This window comes from Anguilla anguilla, chromosome 5 (genome assembly GCF_013347855.1).
Source record: "Anguilla anguilla isolate fAngAng1 chromosome 5, fAngAng1.pri, whole genome shotgun sequence".
In the NCBI taxonomy this organism is placed as follows: Eukaryota; Metazoa; Chordata; class Actinopteri; order Anguilliformes; family Anguillidae; genus Anguilla; species Anguilla anguilla.
This window is the reverse complement of record NC_049205.1, coordinates 52,228,654-52,256,572: the sequence shown is the minus strand read 5'-3', so window position 1 is coordinate 52,256,572 and position 27,919 is coordinate 52,228,654. Positions and strand designations below refer to the sequence as shown.

At 45.0% G+C, this 27,919-nt stretch overlaps 1 protein-coding gene across 1 annotated transcript; it reads right to left on the bottom strand.

The window, feature by feature from the left end:
- Positions 1 to 834: 834 nt before the first annotated feature.
- On the bottom strand, positions 835 to 27,010 carry cd82b (CD82 molecule b). The gene is made up of 9 exons (XM_035419136.1): positions 26,881 to 27,010; positions 16,370 to 16,442; positions 14,327 to 14,399; positions 9,955 to 10,079; positions 8,649 to 8,723; positions 6,591 to 6,689; positions 4,864 to 5,037; positions 4,378 to 4,461; positions 835 to 3,618 (listed from the first exon to the last, which is right to left on the bottom strand). The coding sequence occupies exons 2-9, from the start codon at positions 16,430 to 16,432 to the stop codon at positions 3,541 to 3,543; spliced, it is 771 nt and encodes a 256-aa protein (XP_035275027.1). The 5' UTR covers positions 16,433 to 16,442; positions 26,881 to 27,010; the 3' UTR covers positions 835 to 3,540.
- Positions 27,011 to 27,919: the final 909 nt, after the last annotated feature.

Below are 27,919 nucleotides of genomic sequence, written 5' to 3'. Positions count from 1 at the left end.
GCTGGCAGGGATCAGAGCTACTTTCAACGCTGAAAGTGTTTCGGCACATTAGTTAATCTCAAACCTTGTTTTTCTCCCCCCCTGTTGGCTCTGTATCTATTTTCCATGAACATGCGCTGATACGAGCTTCTTGAGCACAGGCAGACACAAAGGGCACAGTGGTTGACTTAAATGGTGATGCATGCGGACAGGAGATTGGCACATTTTCAATGTCTAGATTAAATATTCAGTATTTTACTGCGATGACTGAAAATGTAATACTACACGGAGCACTGTGAGTAAGTCATGCAAAACAGTTCAAAGCAACACAAATGGTGCTGGACTGAACGCTGGCTTTCCTGCATTTCAGTGAGGAGAGCAGCATTGGGCAAGTAAACCTCATCTCAATCAGCTAATCTTACAGTTGTCCCAGTCTGTTCTCCCTGTCTCCCAATCTGCCTGCTTCAGCATGGTGCCACATATTCTATTTTATGTACAGTCTACCCCCTGCTGGACTCACACAGTACTGCAAGTGTCACTATAATATAATGAAATAAAAAAGTGAGAAAATGCATGCCTTATTGCTCTCTCACAATGTCAAGGGGCAATCTAACAAAAGGCAGTGTGCCACCATCCACTTACTGAATTGGTGAGACAATGCGCTAGCACCACCTTATGGCATTCGTAGGTAATGTCAGTTAAAGACTGAATTATGTGACTGTGTAAGTTAATGCTTGCAATGTGAATGGTTTCGTCCCTGCAAAAATAAAACGCATACCTTTATAGAAATAAATACGCCATCATAATAATAGGCTGGTTAGCGGTGTTCCTACTGCACTCAATGATCATGAAGAATTGGTGTGAGTTCACTTTATTATAACAGTCCATCTACCAAACAAAAAATACACAGGAGTTTATTAAGGGTGATCTATGCTTTCAAAGTATTCCTAGACTCAGGAGAATACATCTCATAATAAAAATAAAGAAAACATTTTTTTTTTCCATTTTTAAAATAAAACGTAAAGCAAATGATAACAAAAGCCCTAAACTAAAACCTAACGACTATTTTACTACAAGAAACACTTCTAATCTCGTTATGTTTCATAAAGTTCTGACAATTAGGGTGAAAACTGGATTTATTCCCACCTCAAAAACAATAAGCAGAGAAACTTCTAGAAAAGATCTTCCAGGACTTGGCCCTTACAATTTACATTGAGAAATGGGCTGAAATAAAATCCAGCACATTCATTCCACGTGGAAAAAAACACATTTAAATGCTTCCAAGACTTGCTCTTTACAGAGACTTTAGCTGAATACAGGTTTGAGTCATTGCCATCCGCATTATCCATCCAATGGCCTTTTTTCCGTCAAAAACCCAAGCTATATAACCTCTTTCAAGAAGAACAGCCACAGGACACACATTAATTACCTGAGAACTGATCCACTTGATTACCAAGACGTTCAATAAGTATGTTTATGTAACGCATAAATGTAAATGGCTGACTTGCGCTATGGATCAAATTGAAGCGGCAAACTTTTAAGGTTTTAATCTTTTTGGTTTCAGTGAAAACCTGAACACAAATTCAGATCCCCAGTAATTAGTTTCAGCAGACCTTAATCTCAGCTGGCCACGTTCCATTTTTTACCCAGGAAGCGATTCTACTCCCCTAAAATGTATTCATGCGCTTTTCACACAAATCACTACCATTCAATCTTTCTCCAATGAATAGTCTTATGAGTAGACAGCAGAAATGAATCAGAAAAATACTGGAAGCATAAACAAACTGTTTTGGTAAAGCTGCCATCTTGGCTCCAGGGGAAGCCTCCCTTGTGGTATCAAATTTCTTGTGAACTAGAGGCAAGATCTGTGAGTGCACTGTTAAACGGCCAGTAGCGTTGCGGCCAAACCTGACTGACTGCCTACCTGTGGGAAGAGCTGGAATGCAAGCTTGACGCTGTGAGGTTTGCTGGCTTCGATGGAAGGAAATGTTTGGGAGCACCAGATTAATTTCCACTGCTGGTTTCCCACTGGCAGCTAGACAGCTTGGCTCGTATTTATGACTTTACTTCAAATACTGCTGACGATACACTGAACCAGCCAAAGTGTGGAGTAAGAACAATAGCTTTCCCCCCTCCCCCCTTAAAAAAAAACAAAAGAAGGCGGGTAAATGCCTTTCCCATTTATAAAATCCTGACCGTGCTGTCCGTCTGATCAGATGATCATTCATTTCTAATCTAAAATATATATACAATATTAAAAAAAGAAACAGAACCAACAAAAAAAAGCACATACAAAACAAGTCAAGCACATCATTTTTTGCACAAACTCCATGGGAAATTATTGTTTAAGGTATGCTAATTCTTTCAGAGACCGGCTGGGACCGAGCCAGAATGGGACAGGAGCAGCTGGGGGTGGGGCCACTTACACGGCTGAGGTTGCCTGACTGCAGGACCTGCAGTTCCGTTCTGAGCCCACAGGGGGCAGCAATGTTTTTTGTTTTTTTTTAGGCCCAGATGGGCCAGTGACAGACTGGAGGTTCTGTGCTGTGAGGCAGCAGAACAGCTTTAATGTCTGGCCAACCTGCTGTTCCTGTGGGGTGGCTGACCTGGGCCTAATATACCACCGGACGGGAGCAACCGGTCTGCTGGAAATGCCACAAAAAACTCAGTCACTCTACCACCCTGCCATTTCCAAGGCCTGCCTCCCCGCACTGCCCCACCCCCACACCCAACACCCCAACCCCCCCATGAAACTAAAAATACTTAAGACATTTTTGGGACACTGTACCATAAAGAGACCCTGAATCAGGGTGCCTCTGACCCCTGACCCCTGAACCCTTGCCCTCGCCTTCCTCGCTATGCAGTCTTGGCCCTCCCCAGGCTTCCGCGTCACTGATCAACATCTCACAACCGTTCGCTAAAGTGCTCAGGGAAAATGAAACTAATAACTAAATTAAGAAGCGCTGCCAATGAAAAAACAAAACGGGAAAATAGAACAAAACAAATTAACGTACTACATTTTCATATTTAGAAACGAAAATAATATTTTGGAAAAGGACGATGATCCCTGCTGGGTAATCTCTGACTCTCTCACAATCTTGGATCAGCATTATCTGGCCCACTATTCTAACAGGTCAGAAAAAGACTAAAATGTTATCACTGTAAACTTGCATATGAACTTTTTGCCTCAATATAAATACTAGGACGTGAACCCTGTGAACCCGGCAAAGTGTGTACTAAACTGGCTTTAAACTTGCTCAAAAAGAACGCTCTCTTTTGAGTACATCTTGCATCGACACAGACACCCCAACATTAACAAGTAAACTGTTGCTGACATTTGCTTTAATCTTTAATGGTATGACAAATGTCCCAAATATCGCTATTTGTGTTTGGCTCGTGAACATCCGAGCTGAGGATTTGGCGTGGTTAAGACAGAGAGAGAGTGAGAGATCTCTTATTTGGGTCTCTGAGGGTGGGTGGATTGGCACAGACAGGTAGGAGAGGGCGAGGGTGGCAGTGGATTGGGGTGTGGTTTTGGGTGGGGTTCCTTAGTCTTCAGCTTCAGTACTTGGGCACTTTGGTGTACTCCTCCTGGTGTACGCTCCTACACAGGCACAAGGACAGGATCATCCCCAGCAGCTGTGGGAAACACAAAAGCTGGTCAGGACACTCAAGTGCAGAGTGATACAATTCACACTCTACATCCTCAGTAGGGTGCACTACCTTCAGCTCCATCCCTGAGGAGGCAGTGCACAACCTGTGGGGTAGGTCCGAGATCTGAACCACATCCTGACAGAGCAAGACTTAGATATATAAAGACACCCTAAGCAGTGCACTACTTCCAGTAAACTTGAATGTGATGTCACTTCGGGAGCACAGTCTGATTTTGATCTTGAGAACAAGACATTCAAATTCAAAGACATAAAAAAAGGTAACTTTCAAGCAGCGCAATACTCTCAGTAACTCCAGCGGGATGTCCTTCTTGGGGAGTGTGGAGTGTTGTGAAGCTTTTGGGGAGTGAGGTATCAAAGAACAAAGCGGGACGAGGAGCAGCTGGTGTGTTTTACAGCACATCAGAGTTTCAGCTTCCCTGGGTCCCAAAAAAAAACCCTTCTGCTTCGGGCCACAGACACGCAAACATTTATGTCTGCTGCGCTCTGCCGTGCTCAGGTCCAAGGCTGGGAGGAGAGCAGCTAACGCGGCCAGAAGCAGCTTTGGGAAGGGACCCAGGTGGGCGGAGGGAAGGGGAGATGGAGAGGGGCTAATGAGAGCAGCATGCGGCTGCGCGGGACAGGATTGGGGGGGGCGGGGGGGGGGGGGGGGGGCACTAAAGCGCGGTCGACGCAAGCAGCAGGGCCGCCTCTCGAGGAGCCCGAAAGCGAAGCGCGGGCTCAGTACCTCGATGACTGCCACCCCGACGCACACGCCCAGGATGACCCCGCCGTTGCTGAGCAGCCACTTCTCCGCGCTGGAGGCGCAGCCCTGAAAGAGGAAAGAGAGAGAGAGAGGGAGAGAGGGACAGAGGGGGAGAGAGGGAGAGAGAGACATGAACGATGGGACGATTCCACAGAACAGAAAAAAGGCAGCCTCTGTGATCGCGGCTGTGTTTGGACGGGCCTGTGAGCAGGGAGGGTGAACAGGAAAAGGCTCTGTGCAGATCTCCGTCTGGCATTTCAGGAGAAGACAACAGCGGGGATCACAAGGGCGCTGTGGCTGTGTGAGCCAAAGCCTCCGGGGGGCTCATCTTGGACAAGGCAGTCCACACCTTCCATTCGGCAGGGAGAGGTGGGTGAGAGACTGCTGCAGCAGGGCTTCAGACCCCACAGTCTGCACAGGAAGGGCAGGCGAGGGGGGGGGGGGGGTGTGTTATTCCGGGGACCGTACCGTGCTGTAAACGGGCAAGTCCGTGGACAGGGACTCGCAGAAACCTCCGTTTTTCACGTCCACCCCGGGCTGGGACGAGTTTCGGCAGGAGCAGGGGTACAGTGGCTGGGAGCTGTTCCTTATCACAGTGTTCTCAGACCAGTTACCGGGACCAGTCCACCCACAGCACTTAATCTGCGAAAACCAAAGAGAGCAAAAGAGAGAGACATCACTGAAACATGCAACAGACTCTGGAACAATTAGACAGCCACGGTAGCACAAGAACAACTTCTAGGCCACTGGATCCCAAACTAGGTCCTGGGGGACCACTGTATGCTGGTTATTTAAGAAAAATTCACAGCTTGTTAAAATTCTGGGATTGCAATTATGGTTGGAACAAAAACCTGCATACACAGTGGTACCCCAGGACCGGGTTTGGGAAACACTGTTCTAGACATTCACAATAAAATTACCTGCTTGTCCATACCATTGCCATTACAAAAAATACTGGACTAGTTAGTAACAAGCTGCCGTAAGCTAATAGTGTGATAACTTATAAAACTGTCTGATTAGTTTGAATAATTGAGAAGTGCCTTCACAATGTTGATTATCTGTCAATCTGAAATTGTGTGATTTCTCTATTTAATGGAGATAACAAGTATGCACATTAACACTGATGATCGCTTGTATGCTACACAACTGTTCTCCTCATTCACACTGATAAATAAACGAAGAGATTTAAAAACATCTATAATTTTACATTTAAATTTGAGGGCCCATTTTCGGCAGCCTGGATGGGCCCCAGGGACAGAGTGGAAAGACTACAGCCACCCTCAGAGCCTCAGTCCTGATTACCTCATAATACAATGGTACATTTTACTGCTGCTGATTGCTCTAGTTTGTCCTCTTGACTAAAACACTTGTGCATGATGTTGTATTCATTATGCCACTGCTTCACTGACACGGTCAGGAATGTGTAATGGATCATTTCACAGAGTCTGATGCCGTTTAATGGGGCTTATTGTACTGCATGCAGCAAGCTGTAGCTGCTCTGAATACAGTAAATGGATACATGATATGGAAGTGAACAGCGGAAAAAAGATGGGTGTTTTCAGCCAGATCCCTAAATCTCAAAGCTGGCACTGTCGAGTATGAACTCAGAGACCGTATGCGCTCTCCCAGGCCTTTGTATCTGGGTGTCAGGTGTTTCATAAAAGCAGGTAATACTAGCTGAAACGCCGAGAGAATTTAGTGCTTCGGTACATACCCCCTCATTCACCTCAGGATAAAGTCACACACAGACAGTATTTAACAGATTGGTGGAGCACCGCCTTTCTGGTTTATGTTTAATACGTTTCAATCACTTCCGAATCCACTATACCTTATACAATTTACTGTCCTTTCCATAGACGCCTTCTCTGAGTTTAGACTGGGAGAAACGGGTACCGTCAAATACATGCGCACACTTCTTTTTGTGCTCCTAACAGAAAGTGGCTCTTACCACCAGTGGCTCTATGCCAGATCCACACCTACTTCATTAAGCTTCTAAGCTAGCCTTTCCCTGTGCCAAGTTATCATACAAATAACGTGACTGGGTTGCATGAGTATTGAGTGATTAAGTAGCAGGTTTAAAAGGCAGCGGCAGTGTTACCCAGTGTTCGCCTCACAGGTACAACAGAGGACCCACTGATCTGGACCTGCCAGCTCTGGTTCTGGGCCTAGTGGAGCCCGTTCCGGACCCTCCTTACCGTCCTCTGGATGTAGTCCCAGGCCACGTCCGTGGTGCGGTTCTGCCCGGTGTAGTCCACGATTACCTTGTTCATGATGTTGGACATCTCGGTCTTCAGCTGAAATGGAAAGGGGCCAAAGTTATTCACCGCTTTCATGCTTCGGTCCTCCGGAGGAATTCTGGGGGACGCAGGAGGCGCACCCCATTACAGGCAGAATGGGGAGACTGAGGGACAGAGACAGCTGCGGTTTCTGAAGCCTGCTGAGGTCACGACCAGCAGATGCAAACGGGCTGCTGTTGGGATCTCTCAATAGCTGGCATATTAAAGCTTGGGGGCTGGGTTTGCTAGAGAGCGTACATTAAACCGGTTTACCTGGTCTTGTGCAATGCTGGACGACAATGCTACGTATAGCATTACGACAACCAACAGTAAACATGGAGATGTACACAGCCCGCCTCACCCGAAAACAGATTAGATTGTTAGTGCTCATATGCCTGAACAGGAACACACCTCTGGCACGTTTTGCAGCCATGTGCTGTGAAAAGCCAGAAATATCATGGTTCTATCATGAGTAAACAGAAAGTGTGCCCAATGGAATGAGAAAAATCAAGTCGAGCAACATCTAGCCCAAGACGGTAAGATGTTTCAGTTTGTTGGAAATATCCACTGGTCCCTTGAGCCTCATTTCGATTTTGGTGGTAGAAAAACTACTAAACTAAAAGTACAATCCGCCCCAACATATACAGTGAGCTCCATAATGTTTGTGACAAAGACTTTTTTTTCTTTCTTCTCCTTGATTTGGCTCTGTATTTTAGATTCACAATCAAACAATTCATATGCGGTTGAAGTGCAGATTCACAACTTTTATTTGGTTTCATAATGTCAAAATAACAGCACTTTTTCATACATAGCCTCCCATATTTCAGGGCGCTATAATGTTTGGGACAAATAGCTTCACAGGTGTTTCGGATTAGTTGGGTCAGTTCAATTGCTTCCTGCAGATAGCTTTTAGTATCTAGTCTTCATTCATTTTTGATTGCCTTTGGAATCTGTTACTGACGTTTGTCAACATGAGGATCAGAGTTGTGCCAATGAAAGTAAAGGAATCCATTATGAGGCTGAGACAAGAGAGAAAATAGAAGACAGTATCTTTTTTTTTAACTGTTTGGAACATCATTGGGTAAAATGCCGTTATTCATATATTCTATGTATTAACAAACCCTTTAATAAAAACTAAGAATGGCACTTCAACTGCAAGTGCATTGTTTGACTGGAAATCTAAAATTGTGGAGTACAGAGCCAAATCAAGGAAAAATATGGCTTTGTCCCAAACATTATGGAGCTCAACATACATACTGAAGTCGCCCAGGAAAAATAAACACTGATTACACCAGATCTGTGATGTGGGACAGCTGACCTGGGGGGGGGGGGGGGGGGGGGGGGGCGGAGACTAAGGGAGCGGGTAACATCCCAATTTATCACAAAAACAGACCAGGTGCTTCCTGTCGGCCCCTCAGATGCCTTGGATGACAGGATGGGGGGAGTGCGGGGGCAGGCACCCCAGTGCTGTCCGCTTCGACCTTGCCGGTTCTCTGCCCCGCTCACAGGCGCACTCCACTTCCTGTGACCTTACAGGCCCAAGGCCTTCTGGATAATAACAACCATGATAAAAACCCAGCCGCTACACCACCCAGCACAGGCTGTAGGGGGCACCCACAGAAAGAGCACCCTGACCCACGCTGTGGTTGGGGTTTTTTTCTGTAAAGGCCCATGGGGTCAGTGTGACGACAAAGCAGCACAGCCGCGACGCTCTTTCACCCTTTAAACACACTCGCCACGCTAGCCGGCCTGAAAGGATATAAAAAGCTTGTGCATCCCTTCGGGAACTAAAGCAAAGTTTTTGGCTCAAAATCCGTGAATGTAATGAGAAAAGCATGGACATCAGGCTTCCTAATTATTGAGGCTGCCCTTGGAACAGGGGACCCTGCTTGGTGCAAGAACCCCTGAGAGAGAGAGAGAGAGAGAGAGAGAGAGAGAGACAGCGAGAGAGAGAGAGAGAAGGACAACACGGCTCACCACATCCCGCTGGAAGTAGATGAGCGCTCCGGCCACCACCTGGGCGATGAGGATCAGCAGGAGACAGGTGAAGTACTGCAACAGAGAGAATCAAGGGATACAGACATGAGGGCCCTCGCCACTGATGTCACATCCCCCCAAACAGCCTCAATCCCCCATCACTGTAATTCCAAAACTACACAGCGGGAGGGACCGTTAGAAAAACTGGGTTTTCCTCACACACTCATGCCACACAGACACTAAGCCAGTCGAACAGCTGGTCGGTGTGTTTTAACTGGGTCAGATAGTCTGTCCTTAGACCTGCTGACCCTCCGCAGTCTTAACTCTTTGCAGGTTTCCCATGATCCCCTCCTGTTTTCCCTGAGGATGTCCCCTTGATCCCACGGCTACGATAATCCCCAGAAACCCCACATTCACTAATCCCAGCCTGTATTAACCCTGACAACGTGCTCTTGACAAGACAGCAGGTTGAAAGCAGAAGATGCAGTTTAATAATCCAACATGGCTTTAACACAGAAGGGGTACTTTAATGGCCCATGATTCAGTCAGCTCGCTGACAAATAAATGTTAGCGTTACTTTCAGCTCTCCCCACAATGCATTCGTTCACCACTGAATGCCAGACCGTTTGAAAAGGGAAAAAAGAAAAAGTATATATTTTGACTGAATCCAGACCACATTGGAAGCTAATTTTATGATCCTGCACAAGATAAGACTTGAGGTCACAAAAGGGTGGCACGCACACACACACACACACACACACACAAACACAAAGGTACACTGCATTACCACTGTGCACACACCTTATAATGATGCTACTGTATAAAGCATGAGCAAAGAAGATGCCCTTTAAGTAGAGAGCAGACCCACATTACACTGACGGCACATTAGCATTAGGTGCTAAAGACATACAGTGTAGCAGTGGAACGTTAGCACAGAAGACAAACTGCATTAGCACTGAAGGAATACCCACAGCAGCAACGGTACTTCAGAATTAATGGAGAAGACACACATTGCATTTTACATTTACACTTCAGGCATTTAGCAGATGCTCTTACACAACCAACATTCTTTTATATGCAGTATATTTATACGGCTGGATTTTTACTGAAGCAATTCGGGTTAAGCACCTTGCTCAAGGGTACAACGGCAGTGCTCCACCTGGGAATGGAAGCTGAGATTTCCGAGTTACAAAGCCAGTTCCCCGATCATTATGCTGCAGTGCCGCCCATTACGCACACATGACATCACGCACGGGCCGCAGCGTTAGCGTTAGCGCCGAGGGGACGCGGCCTCCGGCCGACTCACCAGGCCCAGCACGCAGCGGAGCTCATAGATGGCCCCGAGGCAGCCCAGGAAGCCCATGACCATGGTCAGGGAGCCCACGCCAATCAAGATGTAGGAACACACCTTCAGAGATGTGGAGGCTTCCTCTGTGAGGAAAATAAAGAGAGGACAGCATTAAAAAAGGTCCATGTGCACACACACACACACACACACACACAGACACACATGGCCAGTGCCACCCCACTAACACACACTGTACATGCACTGACAAATCTGGCCCCTTCAAAAGCAATTCAATCTCATAGATGGCTTCTGATGACATGCCAGGGGAGCACGTTTGGAGCAGGGTGAGGCCCTGTATTACACCTGGGGCAGAGCAGTATTTCAGGAGATCCTGCTGAGCCGGAGCTCATGGCGGTGGGTGGGGGATGGGGGCTGGGGGTCTGTCTCGTGAAGGCTGGTTTGGCTGAGGGGCGCCTACGCGTGTGAGGGAGGTAGACAGCCCTGGGATATTTACCGATCGAAAGAGGTTTTAAGTTTGAGGGAAAAGCGGACCTTGCTTCACTCATCTCTCCTGGTGGTTTCGCTCTGTCTCTCCTGGCTTCTCTCTTTATCGCTCCTGGATTCTCTCCCCCTAAGTGTCCAGGTTCCCTTCTCTCTCTCTCTCTTAAGTCTTCCTTGCCATCCATGGCCCGTTTCCAAGGGCTAAGAGGACTGGGCCCCGGCCCAAAACACGGGCCTCATAACCCGGTCAGACATTTCAGCGCGTTCAGCAACTGGGCCCCAGCCCAAAACAAGACATCTTTGAAAGCTGTTCGGTTCAGAGCCTCAGCGGGTACGGTGCATGTCATTACTCTACAGGCCTTATGTAAAAATAGGCTCCCTTATTACTGCATGCGTGTCAGCCTAGGCGGGTACGCGCACGCCACACGCCAAATTGTTCCTTCATGTATGTGGTACACACACTGTACAATCATCAATCCCTGCACTGACGCACAGAACATGCATTTCACCACTATACAGGGAGAGCAACATAAACATAGATGCACTCGGCGGTTGGTGAATAATTAGAAGCTGAAGAATTAACCAGGACCCGCTCCTCCCTAAGGTATAAATTGGGCCCGCATAAGAGTGGGCGTTGTGTGTGTGACCCCGCTAACCTTGCGGCTTGTCATTCGATCTGAAGTGATCTAGCTTCAAATCACGGCATGGAGACATAAATATTATGAGGTTTCTACAAAAATAAAATAACATAATGAAGGCTTGCCCGAGCACGATGGATTTGTAACCGTTTCACCCAACTCTGTCACCAACAGATATGTACGCCTTTCATACTCTAGGTAGTCATTAAGTTAAATCATGGCTTTCTGAAAATAGAGGGCAAGAGCTTGATTTTGCTGGTGGTACATACGTACAAGTGCTGGCTGCACTTCAAAACTGCCACATGAAGCAAGCGCTCTTCTTTCTCCGAGTAGTTAAGAAGGGGTTACTAAAAATATTATACATTTCCGTTAAAGAGCTTGAAAAGGACAGCGGGACGTGGAACCTTACCTTATAAGAGACAAAAAGATCTTAAGAGAGCTGCGCATCTCATCTAAAATGACACAACCTGTCCAGACCCGTCTAGTCTTACGGTGGCCTAATGACATTAATGCGTCGAGGTAGTGACATCACTATGGCTTCTCTAAAAAGAAACGGTGAACGCCACTCGCACTTTAGGGAAGTCACGGCCACGTCAGTGGAAACTCACTGAAGGCTTCAGACTGGGTGGAAGTTTCACTGCTGTTTTTCTCCACAGAAACCTGTACGAAATGCCTCAGCTGAGTGTACGGCCTCAACTGTGGATGTGGTTGCCAAGGCAGCTATACCCATTGTTGCCATTGAGCTAGAGTCTGGTACGTGTCCATGGAAAAATATGAATGCAGGTAATGTTTTGCTATTCTCAGGAATTCCTGCAAAAGTCCCAACAGCTGTGAAGCTATACTGTGTTCCTTCTTTTAAAAGCTTTGCATGGGAAAACCAGATGGTACGCAAGCTCGAAGGAGACCTGAGATTGAAGAACTTCGAAAATAGGCCTGCACCTGTGGTATGCCGAACCACTGAACAGGCACATCTAAACCCCACAGAAACAAGCGAAAGAGGAACCGCTACATGTAGCCAACATCCAGGATGTGGGACTCCGCTTCATACAGAATGTCAGAAACTAGGATATTCCCTCAGGGAGTAGCCAGCCTGCTGAAAGTTTGCTTTCTCAGGAGGTAGGGAGCAGCTGGATCATTAGTGCCAGGGGTTTCAGCAAAATTTACTGTACTTACAGTGTACTTTACTTACGGTGCCTCCTCGGGGTGTGAACACAGACCATGCAGCACGCACTGTAATACTAGAGCAGTGGACTGACAGGGTGTGGAACTCTGAGACACAGTTTCCTAAACACCTTCAGCTTCTTTCAAAACTTCAAAATCCATGCAGGCCGTTAAACTTTAAAAACTTAACCAGACACTCCAGTCTCAAAACAGGATTGGAAATTGCAAATTCCAAAAAAATGAAGAGAAACCAGTCTTAATCAACTCTCTATGTGCAAACAGGGAAATAGAATGCTGCCAATATACTGACAATTACTTTAAAAAACAAAATGGATGGCAGCTTGCTGCAGGGCGTCTTCCAACATTCATGAAGGTCAGAAAATTAATGTGCATTGAATGCATCATTCATCCAGGAGCACAGAGCAGAACAGCAGTGCGGTCAGGCAACTCTGTCTCCACTGCACACATTGAAACCATTTATGATAATCAGTGAGACGAGTCAGTTTGCCACCAAGCGTCCGTTCCCTCTTTGTTCGGGTTGGCTCGTTCACCGGGGCGAGTTTCGTCTAGTTTATAAAGGAAACAGGAGCCTGGTGTAAATGGAGGCACACCGCCTAGAGGGCGACGCTTGGATTCATGAAGAGTGCCTGAGACGAGCCTTCCCTGGCAGGACGGGGGTGTCCTGTGCCTTTGGCTGGGTGCGGTGTTTGAGGGGCAAACTCGGCAGCGGGCTGTAGGACTGGCTCAGCGTGACTCTGTTACCATGGGGGCGGTATCGCATGCGTGCGTGTGCGCACGCGTGCGTTCTGACAAGAAGGGGTCTTGATGGAAGAGACAGCTTGATGCTGGTAATCTCCTTACGCCTTGATCTACAGTGCGCAGAACAACATGGCCAGAACCACAGAAACCGGCCAGGTTTTCTCATCATAAAGAAAACCAAGTTACAGGGGTGTGAGGCCAGGGTGCAGGGGCGGAGACTGCAGACAAAGATCAGCAGAAGCCTTGGTAACGGTAGTACGGGACAGGAAGATGAAGGGTTCTCTGCTTCCTGTACCTCCCAGTGGAGCAGACAGGCCAAGGTCAAATGCAGTGAGCGTTCCACAGCCTAATATACACTAATTGATGTCTCAGATACCGTACCAGCGCACACCACACACGCAAATGCTATCGACTCACTGTCCCATCAGAGAGCAGGGAAAACAGCTGTTCCAGTGGGACGCTGTAAAAAGAACTATGGAAATGTTGTTTCCCCAAACAAAAAGTGCTCAAACTAAAAATAAACACAACTAATTTATATTTGGCTACCAAAGTGCAATTATAATGTGATATTCACAAACTTATCTATGATCAAACGCGACTTCCTGAGGCTGATAAACACACATCCTACATCACATCTGAAGAACTAACACAAGTACTGCACATTTCCTAAGAAGAAGGTCTGAAGATGCTTGAAATGATTACCACCGGCATGGAATCCATTTTGCTGCATGTTTATTTTGAGAACACTGATACCACCCTGCACTACCATAGAGCGCGGAGCAGCTATGGCTACACCCACAGCAACTGACAAACAACCAGTTACACCCACACAGGTTATTCCAAAGAACCTTGTCAATTTTAATAACAGTGACATCACCAATCTAACTACCAATCAGCCAGAGTGTTATCGCCATGTCTGTTGGACGTAAACAACCGGGTTTATTTTCACTTGGGACTGTAACAGGCACTGAAGAGCGCCTGCCTATCTCTTGTTTGGATTAAAAGCTCATAGTACTATAATTGGGTTATTTTATCTTATAAATAACAGTTATACACTCACACTAATGTCCAGTGATATTTACAATAATGGCTCAGTTTCAAAAGAGGTCGGGTTTCATGCTATTATGTTTATGGCTGACAGTGTTCTGGGTTTATAGATTTTTCCCTCCCCCAGAGGAATCAGCCCAGTAAAATAAAACAAACTTGCACCATTGAACACCTGTATTTTTATTCATGAACTTCCTCTGCAGATATAAATCCTAACTGAACGTGGTCTTGGCATGATGGTTCTCACGAGGTAGGGAGAAGAGAGGGGCTCATGCTGAACTTACGTAGAACAGCAATGAAGCTCTGGTTGTCCAGGAGCATCCATAGTCCAAACCCCAAAATCAGGGCCCCGAAAATCTAGAGGGAAGAAAGAGAAACAAACGTTTTTGGTACATGGAATGAAAACAGGAAGGAAGACAGGACATTCATTTAACAAGTGGTGACGTCCACAGGATACATCTCTCATGAAGAGATGATGCTGACCATGTGTGTTTTGTGTACATGCACGACATGGACAAAGAGAGGTATGAATCCACTTAAACGCATTAACATACTCAGGAGGAGCAAGAAGAGGGGAGAGGGTTCTTCTGCATTCATGTTCTAAAAATGGTTTGGCAACTGTGGATAGCTCCAGTCAGACTAATAAAGCCCATAAGAGTCTACAAAAGAGCCAGAGAGACAGTGAGTGTGCGAGAGAGAGAGAAGGAATCTTGGCCTGCAGGAAGCTCTGGCTCATCTCGAACCGTGGAGCGCCAGCTCTCTTGGACATCTGGGACTGATCAAGCCCCGTCGCCGCGTGGAGAGAGGGGGAGTGCGTGTGGCAGATGAGGACCGTTTAAGAGGCCCAAGAGGAAGGCACTGCTTACAGAGACGAGCCGGCGACCATCATCGCCAACGTGGTTCGCCGGCCATGGATCAGCTCATCTGTAGCAGGGGCTACAGGGGCAATGCAATCAATAACGCCTGATTACTGATGTTTGAGTGACCCCCTTTATACGTACTAAGGGCCATGGTTACATGTCAATCGATAAATGTCACTGCAAATGAGTCAATGCTATTTTCATGTTCTCTTTGAGGGATCAAGAACAGCTTACTAAACACTGCATCGCAAAATCCTTTGTCCTACAATGACAGGACACAGTTAGGCATTGGAAACAACAAGTGCATGGATCCATCTGCTTCTTTTGTGCAGTTATCACTGTGTACATCGTGGAGCTGTAACACTGACCCCGTTAGCATGACAAGGGTTATGTCACACTGCGCAAGCCTACTGCCCTAATCTGCAGATAGTGGGACACAAGCTTTCAGACTTGACCTCCTTGTGACTCTTGTATCATTCACAAAGAATGCAAACAGTCATTGTTATGCTCTTTATCTAAACTTGTGTCTAGCAACCGACCTTGCGATTTAACAAATTGCAACATTTCCCCGAGAACAACCTAAAACTACCTCTAAACTGAGAGGGTCTGTTGGTGGGGGGGGGGGGGCTGTCACTGCTCCATGTGATGTGGTCTAGGCCTCAGGGGACAGTCGGAGACTTATAGACTGTTAAAGGGCAGATCAAAAAGTTTCACTCTGTCGGGGTGAGGAAGACTCAGGCACCCCTCTTTCCGTGGGATGGAACGGATAGGAATTACTGCAGTATCTGGGCAGTAATGCGCTCACCTCCTGTGTAATTAAGGGGCTGGATCTCAGGGGGGTGGGGGGGGTGGTACAATGTTTCCAGGAATGCTTTCCTTCGGGATCTTAATTAACAAACCACGTGGGGCTGGATTGAGACCACTAACCATTAAAGCAGCTCTTTAAACGCCTAAAACTTCTAATCAGCAAGCTCAATGCAGAGCACTGGAGATGCTTTCTCCTAAATGATCCAGCCAGTTTTGCCCATTATTTACTCCAAGGAGGTCTGCTTTGTTTAATCACCCTGAGGTGTTTCTGACAGTAGGTGCTGGAGGAAAGCAAGACCGGCTGTCACCAGCAACCTTATGTATATATTACAAAAGGTCCCTGATCCAGCTTTGGGGCCTCCAGCACCATTTAATACTTGGTTTTACAAAATGGTAGCCTGGCTCACAGTCATTCAGTCTGACGAAAAACAACCTCTCCTCACACAAACATCCGGCATGAACGGGAGAGCTGGGAAAGTGTGTTTGGATAGTTTCTGTGGACATTTGAATATTTCCATGCCTCGACTCATCATTCAGCTGCAAAGTCAAATATTACGGCAATACAGACAGAGCATGTTTTTGTTTATTAAATGCAGTATATGTGCCCTTCCAGCAGTGCGGATTAGACAGAAGCAGGTGAGGAGTGCTGGGAGAACTTACGAAGAACAGGAGGTTGAAGAGGAACAGGAAGTACTTGGTCGCCGTGATGCAGCCTTTCCCCATGTCTGTGAGCCTGTGAAGACAGGAAGCAAAGGGGGTGAGGGGTGTGGAAAAACCCCCTGAGCCACACATCAAAGGGGGCCCACACTGGCCACATCAAACGCTTCGCTAAGCAACGACCAGCCCTCCGTCTTCAGCTTCTGGGGCTTTGTGGCTTTGCTCCCGGCTGAGACATGGGAGGTGACACCCAACGACAAAACCAAAAAACTCACAGGCAGGGCAATAAATAGCAAGGGTTTGGCAGTTTGGTGGGGGAATGGTGGAGTTTATTACAGAGCGACAGGATCCATGAGACACGCTTCCAGCAACAAGTTTCACACCATACACTGAACCAGACTCCGCACTTTGGCAACTTTCAAACTCCCAGAGCTCTGCTCATGCTTCCTGAAGGGCAAGGGCCCCAATACCCTCAATAAATTCAGTATCCATGTCCTCAGATCATACCGTGGTGATATGATATATGGTCCCGTGATATATAAATCCATAACATATTTATTTCCTGATTTAAGCACACCTCCACATGTTCCACTGCAGCCTGTAGAAAGGTGTATTGCAATCACCCTCCTTTGAGATGAGGGGTTCTAGGCTATTTACAGGACCTTGAGATAATTTTTGGAACCCCTTTTGTAAACAACAAGCTCAATATATTGTTCAAACAACCCACAAGATGAGGGAGTCAGTTCAGTATGGGTTTCTAGAGGGGGGAAAAAAAAAATACAACAGGGAGGCAGTGAATGAGCACAAGGCACTGACCCACATTCCCACTGCTGGAAATGGGTTAGTGTCACACAACCGGTGCCATTGGAAGCGCAGCACAGCCTGTGCCGTTAGACGTAAAGTGCACTGTGCCATTGAAAGCACAGTGCACTGTGCTGTTAGAAGCGCCCCATTAGAAGCAGGGCGCCCTGTGCTGTTAGAAGTGGGGTGTGCGTGCCATTAGAAGCAGGGCGCCCTGTGCTGTCAGAAGTGGGGTGTGCTGTGCCGTGCCGTTAGGTCTCCCAGGCAGAGGCCCAGTCTGGCCTGCCCACTGAAACGTACTGGACCGCTATGAAAATAAAACCAGCAGTTAGCACGCCACTGAAGAGGGCAGATAAAGCAGAGAGTGTCTGAGAGATAACATGGTTGTGTAAGCGTGTGTGTGTGTGTGTGTGTGTGTGTGTGTGTGTGTGTGTGTGTGAGTGAGTGAGATAGAGAGAGTGTGTGTGTGGTTAAAGGGGGGTTAAATTGCAAGGACACTGCTGTAACTGGCCCATTTTCAAGCCGAGTGTCATGACAAAGTCCCAGTAAACACAGTCTGCTCACTGTGACGCGCTCCAATGTGCATGTGGAACATGTCTACTGAACTGTATTGTTGTGAAGAGCGTCAGCTGTCCTGGTGCATTTAGAGCAGACCAAGCCCATAACACATACAGTCTGCAGATGTTACAGACCGCACGGAAAAAAGAACTGACCATTAACTCACATTCACATTGAAGGAATAATACTAATTTAAACACTGCAGCAAAGCAGATGATAGAGGTTCATGGTGTGGTGCCATCCAGGATCCAGGATAAACACCAAATGGTTAAAAACAGCTTGGATGACCTTCCACGGTCAGAACACAGAATGCTGAATTTCATGGAATACATCTTATCAATTCAGAGAAGGGGAATTCATGTTCTAACCAACTGCAGACATAGAGTAAAGCAATTATACCAACACTGCTACACACACACACATGAAAAAGCCATCTCGTGTCTGGCATTCCCTGGTCAATACGTCAAACAAAATATTCTTATTTAGAAAAGGCTTAGAGAATCAGTTCCTCTTTACAATTCACCACACTAGATTAGTCGCAGGAAGCGACCTGTAAGATTGCAGGTGTGGTCCAGGTGTTCAGCCAATGGAAACTTTCCACCCCATAATGATGCCAATCCTGCCTGCAAGGGGGTGGGGAGAAAACCACGAGACATGCCTCCGCCACATGTGAAAGTACTAACCTCCACAAACAGAGCCAAAAGTGAACGGCAGAACCCAGAAGAACGGGAGACGTTCCCAGCGATGACACTCGCTCCCCGGCAACACATCTCTAAACCTGCGGCGACTACTGACACACACGGCCAGTTACATGGCACATGGAAATGCACTTCTTTTTAAAACCACTTTTTTTTTTATCCCCAGCACTTTTATTTTTCTCCAAATTTAGAAGGACCAATCACATTCCTACACGCATCCTATTACCGCAGCTTGTGAATTCATGAGAGCGCAGTCCACTGTGCGCCGCTCTCCAAAGCGGCCATTTCTGTTTGCCCTTACGCTCAGCCAGCCGAGTGGGGCATTCACTGCAGCAGAGGAGTATCCTTTAAGTATAACTGGAGGGGGCAGCTGGCCAGTTTACACCTTCTCCCTGCTCAGCCTCACCCTCAAGATCTCCTCCTCAAACGGCCTATTTATAACACAATGTCAAAACAACCGCTGCGGCTCATTCCGGACTCCAAATTATCGCTCCAGGGGAAAAGCGCAGGCTGCAAGTATCACATGACAATCTCTTCTCTCTTTCAGTCTCCCCCCCTGAAGTGCACGCTGGATTTAGCAGATTTTCCTCCTCCTCCGGTTCAGAGCTCTGGAAAGCAGATACGCAGTGCCACAATGGAAAAGAAGGATGGTGTGGGAGCAGCCTGCATTGTTCAACGGTACGGAGTTATCTGGTGATGTCACTTCGGTCAACCTGAGATGGCAGTATACTCTCCCTTATTGTCAGTCTGTGTGGGGGTGGAGGAAGGGCTGAAAACAAGTAGAGAAACTGACTACCTTCCAACCAATGTTAGAATGAGTGGCCATTCTATACTATTTTCAATGATATACAAATGTTACACTATTAGCCAATGTTTCAGCTACTTCACCGCTTAGGCTACAAAGCAGACCAAAGTTTGGGAAAACAAAAACTTACTGAGCAGCTGAATTATAAGTGCTTTCATTTGCCAACTAATTTCTGTCTGCAAATAAGCACAAAGAAGCTGCTGCATTACCCAGTAAGTGCAGTGAGCATGTCATCATTACCGATCTCTCATTTGAAGAATAGCTTTTTTCCAAAAAATAAAAAAATCTGTAATTAACAAAAAAACTTATCCATTAAAAAAGTATCCATTAAAAGTTTTTGACTGCAAGACTTGGCTGGGAAAGAGGTGTATGACTTGGAGAAACCTTGAACCAAATGCTTTCATCAAACTGATACGAAACTGGATAGGAAACTAGTTCCTATATCTGCTGTAGCAATAATTTCGTCATCTAATTATTGAGAAAACTTTTCTTTGGTTCAGGTATCTTCAACAGTGTTCTAAAAAGTTTTATAAAAGTTAAATAATAATAAAAAACCCAGATCATCACAGCATTGAAGCATGTTGTTTATGTCAGATTTTGTTTGGGTGAAATTAATTTCCTTCATGACACCTGCTACTACACATCTGCACCTAAAATCACACAGATGGAGGAAAAGGCACATTTTTAGCTCAATCGGGTCTAAACAATGTAGGATAAATGTAAGAACAAATGCTTCTCTAGTCTTTCCTCGGCATATTGTCTAGTCCTGTCTTTTGCATATATTTGTTGTTTTTTTTCATTTTTAATTTTTTTACTGTTTTCATTCATACGAGCTAAAATTCATACGAGTTTTATTCAAATGAGCTAAAAGAATATTGCAAAACATTAAAAAGACTCCGGTGGGCAGTAGCCTCCTTTGAGCATAAAAATTCTCATAAGCTCTGATCTGTCCCTGTCGGGCAAGAAAAACTATGTATTTGTTTTGCTTTGTGATAAGGTCCAGTGGAAGTGCCAACAAACGCGCCTCTGTTATTCCTGAGCTCGAAACGCAAACCGTCCCCTTGTTCTGACAACAAAAGCGTCCATTCTTGAGCGCGCATGGCTTGTTTCAGTCGGGCGTGCGGGACCAGGCAGCACCGACGCACTGGGCATGCTCACAGAGGCATCTTTGTGCGGCACAGAGATGCGTGCTAGGTGTGAAAGGAAAAGATAAAAGGCCAATCACAGCCCACTCATAAAGCACAACAATCGGACTGGGCTTTAACAAGCGTAACTGCTCGGCGGCCGCGATTAGACAGGATGCACAAACGCACATGCGCATCACATTGTTACAAATTCATTAATAACTGATAAGAAGCGAGATGCAGATTTCAGCAATGACTTTGAAACATGAACCTGCGGTATGATTTCTAGATGCACAATACAATAGCAGGTGACATGAAAATATTGCTATACAAGATAGGCCTATATTTACTCCCTCTAAAATGGTTTCTTAAATGAAATTGAGAGCAAAGCTGACAGACAAAAAAAAACACTTTCTTGAGACAGTCAGACATATAGCTGTAGTCAAGCTGAGCTCACTGCTCCTTTTCTAATTAACTTCTCTCTCAGTGGAGCAGTCCTGTCAGCCTTGAACGATCCATCTCCCTCCCCCTCAAGAGAAGCCTGGCGCGTTCGGGTTCATCTGCATTCCACCCGGCTTCCCAGGACCCTCGGCGGCGCTGGTTAACACTCGGTGGCGCGCCCCCCCCACCCCCACGCCCCCGCACCCCACGTCCCAGGCCTCACGCCTCACCCTGAGAAAGACAGCCCCGCTTTGATTTCCCAGCGCCAACAATGGCAGCTTTCAGCCACGCTTTTCAGCCCCCCCGACAATGGAAAAGCTCCACATATGGAGGCCCACTCCAGCCACACACTCTACCCACCACAATCACTTCACCCAAATATGAGAGATGCTTTTTTTGGGGGGTTAGTCTGCTGCAACCTGCCTTTTTTCCCTCATTTTAAATAGGCCTAGTTTTAATGAAACACCGAACTGGCCTACATCAACAGGAGGAGCCAAAATAACCTCCATATCTCTTGAAGGAAGAGCTTGGAACATGAGCCTGCACAGACACAAACAACTTCCCTTTTGATAAAGAATTGGAAAAATATAGGCTAAAAAACAGACAAAGACAGCATGCTGGGTCTGTCTGTATGAAGTGAGCATCTATGCAGCAGATCCCAACTCCGCAGAGGGCCAATCCTTTCCACAGGCGCCCCTTACGCCGGCAAACGAGACACAATTTATGTCCTTGTTCTTCCCAGACTTCTTTTATCCCCCTGAATAAGCGGAGGGGGGTTCCTATGGCAACCATACAGCGGCATCCGTGAATGGGGCCGCGAGCGTGTGCATCGGCGGCTCTCGAGAAGGCAAACATTCTCACGCTCGGCACTTCTGCGCCTGTTGGCATGTAAATAGACGGGACAAAGTGGCTCCCGCACGAGGTAGAACTCAGGCTGCAGGGCATTGTCTGCTCGGGGCCTGCAAAAACAAGGAGCCAATTTCATTCACACTAGTTTTTTCCTTCCCCTTACAAATTTTTTTATTTTATGGAAAAATTTGTAAAAACATATAAAGGAGATAAAAACATCAAGATATTCTTTGGAAATCTTGACTGATCAAAAACAGGTCTACTGCAATGTCAGCATTTAGCCTACTAGCATGAGAAAGTTATGGAGGGGGAGACTGAAATGGAATTGGTTTTTTCAGCTGGGTACCTTGACCTGATCCACCCCATGTGCAGAACTTAAAGAAACTCTCATATCCACAATGAAAAGCCAAAACCTTCCTGACCGTTCCCCAACCTGCACGAGAACACATACCGCGCTGCCTCCACACGGACCTCCGGGACAGAACATCTGTAGAACTGCTATTTAAAGGGATAGTTCACTTTCTGGCCTTTTCTGATGTTATTTCAGTTTAAGTGTATGTTTTTGATTGGCACAGACCCATTTCCGTGTGCAGTGAAGGATATTTTAGATACTTACAGTAGTTTCTAGCCAGGCTGGTATTTTCAAATTAGGGGGGCTTGTGGTCTAAAGAAAGAAAATCCACTTCAAGTAATTCCAAAACAACTTGTACAGCAAAGTTGTGCCTCCAGAGGTTGTACGTGTGAATTAACTGACAATTATTATCCCCCAAAAAACATCATGTTTCATATTATTTTTGGTTGGAATTATTTCCTATGGAACATGCAATCTAAAACCGCTGCGATCAAGGAAAGAATCGCAAAGTACAATGTAAAAACTGATATTTCTGTCCACACTTGCTAATAAATACAAAAAAAAATTCTGGATCTCTGGAAACATACCACGCTCAAACTCTCCCTCCCCGGGCCCTGTTGCAGTCAGCTTTGACTTTGGGCACAAACAGCACCAACATGAGGGTTCTCTTTGGACCTTGGGGTACATCACTATATTATGGACAAGAGCTTCAGCTGCGCCGTAGGGCATGCAGGGTTAAACATGTTCTAATGGGCAGACATCAATTTCAATGAGTCACCTCAAACAAATCTACCATTCAATTAATCAAAAGGTTTTGGGGGGGAAAACTACACATCAATTTAATTACACAGGAGGCGAACCAGGGAACAGGATCATAAACAACACTCATAGCTTGATTTTGACTGACATCAGTATGACTCACTGTTCAGTGAAACTGAAAGGACACGAAACCAAAGGGAGTTTCTGAAATGTTTTAACACTGAATCAAGCTTTCGAAAGCCAGGAGCTTGTGTCATATGTTGAGCCTCCCAATGAGGCTGTGTGAAGCTGACTGTAGTGACTGGCATCGAGGATCACCATCCCGCCACACAACGCTGGACGGGTGAGAGTGAAAGCTAGAGCAGAATGCTAAAGCTAGAAAAGATGCCTCTCACAAGCTGGGGGCATAAAATTAGACCATGCCTCCATCACATTTTAACAAGTGCTTGATAAACAACATCACTGAGAGATTTCACTTTACGTGTCAGCTGGAAGATATCATTTCGAAACAGAGAAGGGAAACAAAATGACACGCAAAACAAATATGAAGACTGTTAGCAGTCAAAGGAAATTCTTGAAATATTCTTCTCTTAACGCAAGGGACACCAGAAACCTACCCTCCAAATCAGGAAACCAGCGCCAACTAGGCTATTTGCCGGCTGCAAAATGGCTGCCAGACAAACAAAGAGCTTTTAATTCAAAGTATGTTTCATTATGGAAGTTAAAGAGAAACTTTAAAACAAATATGTGAGTGTCTGAATCCGAACATTGTGAGGTGAACCATATGTCATTTTGGAGTTGCATATGAAAAAAAAAAATTTAAATCCAAAAAGAAGGCAACCCTAATTCATCTTCTGGCCCAAAAATAAAATAAAATTAAACTGCTATGGAAACTACAAAAACAAACAAGCTCAGCTTCACTCATTTTCCCCCAAACTATAGTTACTCCATTTCTGACTCACTTTTCTTTAAACTGTGGTCAAGCATATCAAAAAATACAACACTGCTAAAATTCTCAAACTCACTGGGGAAAACTTCTAATATTTTCTACTCGAAGCACACTAATGGCAAAACCAAAGCACCTTCTCTCAGAACTCTATACAGACATACTGTAACAGACTACAAAACTCACCTCAGTGTGTTTTGTCCACAAATCTTTGCAATAGAAAATTTGCACACGGTTTGCAATAAAATAAAACTGGCTGCAGTCATGTTAGTCTTTTAGACTAAGATTAAAGCTGATATGATCGCCCAAATATGATATGATGATCCAAATTGCATGTACCAGTGAGGCATTGATATACTGCTAGCGGTGTACATGGTATGCGCAAAAAGTAGCCCAAAGTCCTCTTATTTATTTTTCTTTTATTATTCTCAAAAGCCAAATTCAAAGGCAAGGTGATACAAAGACTCAGTACGTGTCTAAACTCATACGGTCTGCTTATTAAAGTAAGCTAGTTAAAAAAAAATTTTTGTTACACAAATTAAATGGCTTATGTTTTTCCCTCACAAGGTGATGTCAGTGTTCATCAAATTCTTTCAAGAATATGGAAACTTTGGTGCGGTTTGCATCTGTGCTGTAATATAAAATGGAAGGATCGGCATCAGCCAATTTGGCCAGCCAAATATCGGTTATTGATATCACCCGTCAAATTCCCATACTGAGCACCCCTAACATCAAGGCAAAACCAGCAGAATCCAGAGGAATGGAAAAGGCATGCTGATGAGAGGTGGGAGAGGTTGGTTTTCAAGTGGAACAAACATCAAATTCTTGAGACACTACAGTAGATCATCCCATCACCATAAAATAAGAACCACAGAAGACCCAGTGCAGCATTGTGCCAACATCACAATATGTACAAGCAAAGAGTATACTGGAGTTATAGATCACCTTGGGAGTATTAAGGCCCATACAACAGGACCAGTATCGCACTGTGGTAGATGGGAAACTCCAGAGTAACTATCATCATCTGGGACAATGTGAGCTCCCATGCTGAAATACGAGAAAATAAGCAGGTTGCATCTCATTGCAGCATCACTGGTATGGTAAAAAATAAATAATAAAATAATTAATTGAAAAAACACTAAATCTTGGGGTATGCCACTGGTTATATTACTCATATTGAGCAGAGTCAAACCAGCCACTCCATGAGTACAGTAAACTGCGAGTAGAGCCAAACTCTCTGTGCAATCATGTCTACCAGTTGGACATGCAGACCTGACCTACTTGTACATCTGCACACTCATTACAGATCTCTATCCCATTACATTAAATACCCCCGAGGGGAGCAAAGCCCTTATTATGGATGATGACCCTTGATTTTGCAAAGCCCAAATGTACAGAGAGAAGGGCCGATAAAGTGAGTTAGACAGCTTTGATCTACAGAGAATTCTACTGCAATGCTGTTGATCTAGCGTTGCACTTTTAACCGTACCTAGCACCAACAAAGAGCCAAATAACTCAACATTGATTAAACGTTAAACATTCACTGATGACGGTTATAGAGTGATGTGACCTGAAATCAAGGTTGATTCAGTTTATTCTTGTTATGTAGGGTGCAGGGTCAAACTCAAGGTTGATGACGACCAGATGACCAGCAATGAAGTGAAGTAAAGCCCCTCCCCCATCCCAAACATAAACTATTCACATAGCCTGCCTTTATCCGACAGGACAAAGGCACATTTAAATCGCCCTAATGACTATTTTCCTATTCAGCGCATACTAAGCAAAACTGGCTGGTAACATAAATTAGGATACCTGTACAAACAATACTTAAAGCCTCGACACTCGAATCAAGCTGGTCTAAATCTATGTTTGTGCGTATAAATGAATCAAATTCATCACATGTTCATAGCTTAACTTAAGTGGGCGGCGTAAGGGGACCAGCTAGCACTTCTAAAGTTATCGACACGTTTTTGCAACAAGTACAGCTAGGCTATCTAGCAAGTGGTAACAATATTTTTGATAAAACGCAATCTTTCTGCTTAACTGCTGAAACCACACAACTCCCGCTCAAAGGCACAGAAAACGTATTCACTTGTATAGACCATACATTCGTTGTAACTCAAGCATGGTGTTGCTATGCTTGCTAAATGTACCCGTCATAACAGTTAAAGACAAAGCAAGCAGTGCAATTTCCCATTCTGGGACGTTGTTAGTCAGCGAACTTAACCGTAGCGTTTTGTTAACCGAGTGGTGCAACTTTGTTGAATACACGATACAAATTAGTAAAGAACTTGGTTCACATTTGAACGCCCTGTGGCACGTTGAACTTTTGTAAGAACGTGTAGCGACAGTACAAATCTCACCAGACGACTCTCTTTAACACTACAGTCTTTGCCAAGTAGCTTGACACCCTGTTAGCGTGTTTAGCTAATTCAAGTATAATTTTCTCCGCAAAGTCTTACAATTCGACCCAAACAGTTCACACGTAAATCAGGTTAAAAATTGATGTTAGAAAAGAAAACAAAAGTGATGTTAAAATCAATAAAAGGAACACGTTACACGCAGGTTAACGTTAAATAAAAGCATGGTTTATGTGATATGATAACTTGCTAACATTCATTATAAAAACCATGAACAATGCGTGTAGCATAGCAAAGTTAATCCCCCAGCAGGAAAGGCACAATAAGACAAACGCAGAGCCTACTTCCACAGCACCTGCTTTCAATTATAAACGGAGGTAAATAAATAAATAATCGAGGGTTCGCTCTCAACACAAGCAGGCAACATCTCCAATTGACCTAAGCAGATGCCACATCATCAAACCTGTTTTAATACCACATTCGAGGGAAAAGGCAAACAAGTCAGCAAGCAACAGAAACATTCGTTATGCTTTAAATATAACTGTAGCCACCTTGCTGATTTAAACTCCCCTGCAAATCGCAAGCAAATTATACAGCCATTCACCTACAGGCTGCGTGCCAGCAATTGGTAGCGATAGACTATCTTCGCTAACAAGAAAAAAGTTCCCAAACTGCTAAGCTAGGCAGCTATGAATAACAATGTTAGTACTATAGCAGAATGTGACTATGAACTGAAGCCAAGTTTTCTATTTCGTTCAATTTTGAAACGTTAATGAACGGCATCATTGATAGCTGGTTGAACAAAGAAAATTAAAACTTACTTCTTTGTGCGAAATAAGGAATGAGAAATCTTCAACAGATGTCAGTCGAACTCCTGTACGGCGTGTTATGAGCGTGAGACGCTTATACTGGTGCCTGGGAAACTCTTTAAAAGTCCCCACCATGTGGCAGATATGGGAATTAGCATAGGGTGTCTTATTAACCCTTTCGCTCTCAATGAATAGAAACCAGTGCATTTGATTCAAGAGATAAAATTATTAGTTAAAAAATGACATATAAAAAACAGATTATTACAAATACAAACCGTTTTGTGTGTTTCCACAGACCAGTTCGCAGGAGACAAGAAATAAAACAACTTCCTTCCGACTTTATTAATTGAATTGAGTGTAGCAGCCACAAAAGTAACCAATGCTATTTCAGCCGTTCATTAAAATAAATAAATAAATAAACAAATAAATAAACAAACAAACAAATAAATAAATAAATAAATAAATAAATAAATAAATAAAAGCAACAGGTTGCGTTACAATAATTCTATAAAAGGTTATCAATTAAGAAATTTCCTCTCAGTCCAATTTGTCAAACAATTTTAAATGTCCCACCTTGTTACTGAAATTATTTTTCTCCCACAGTGTGCAACAGGAAACCCCTGGGGGTGCTACTCCAGAAATCCACCAACCCCCAAGGGAAGTCTCCAGCCAGGTCCTCCAAAATGCACTGTAGCCGGGCCTCAAAACCATGGCGCACAGATGCTGGGGAGAGGAGGGGACAGCAGGTTTTGATGCAGTCATCACGAGTCAACCAAGGTCACAAAAGACTCTCAAAAGAGAGCTGACCTAACATATGCCTGTGGAGACATGTCTCTTTAATCCATATGAATACAACGCACAAAAACAAACAGCCAGATCAGGTTTTGTCTCATGTGAGGAGAGGAAGAAGCTATCACCTCATGAAATGTTTGGTTGTTTGGAGTGGCTGCATTCCTTCTTGATGACATAACAGTGTGTGCTTTTTCTTTTCTTTTTTTTTGTTCAGAGGTTCATGTATACAATGCAGCTGCAGGATGGTCAAGGTGTGTGC

Coding starts and splice junctions, on each gene's coding strand:
- cd82b (XM_035419136.1), bottom strand. CDS start 16,432: ATGGGGAAAGGCTGCATCACGGCGACCAAGTACTTCCTGTTCCTCTTC. Junction 10,080..14,326: donor GAGCTTCATTGCTGTTCTAC/GTAAGTTCAGCA, acceptor TTTTCCTCACAG/AGGAAGCCTCCACATCTCTG. Junction 3,619..4,377: donor TCGGGGTGGCAGTCATCGAG/GTACTGAGCCCG, acceptor TGTTTCCCACAG/CTGCTGGGGATGATCCTGTC.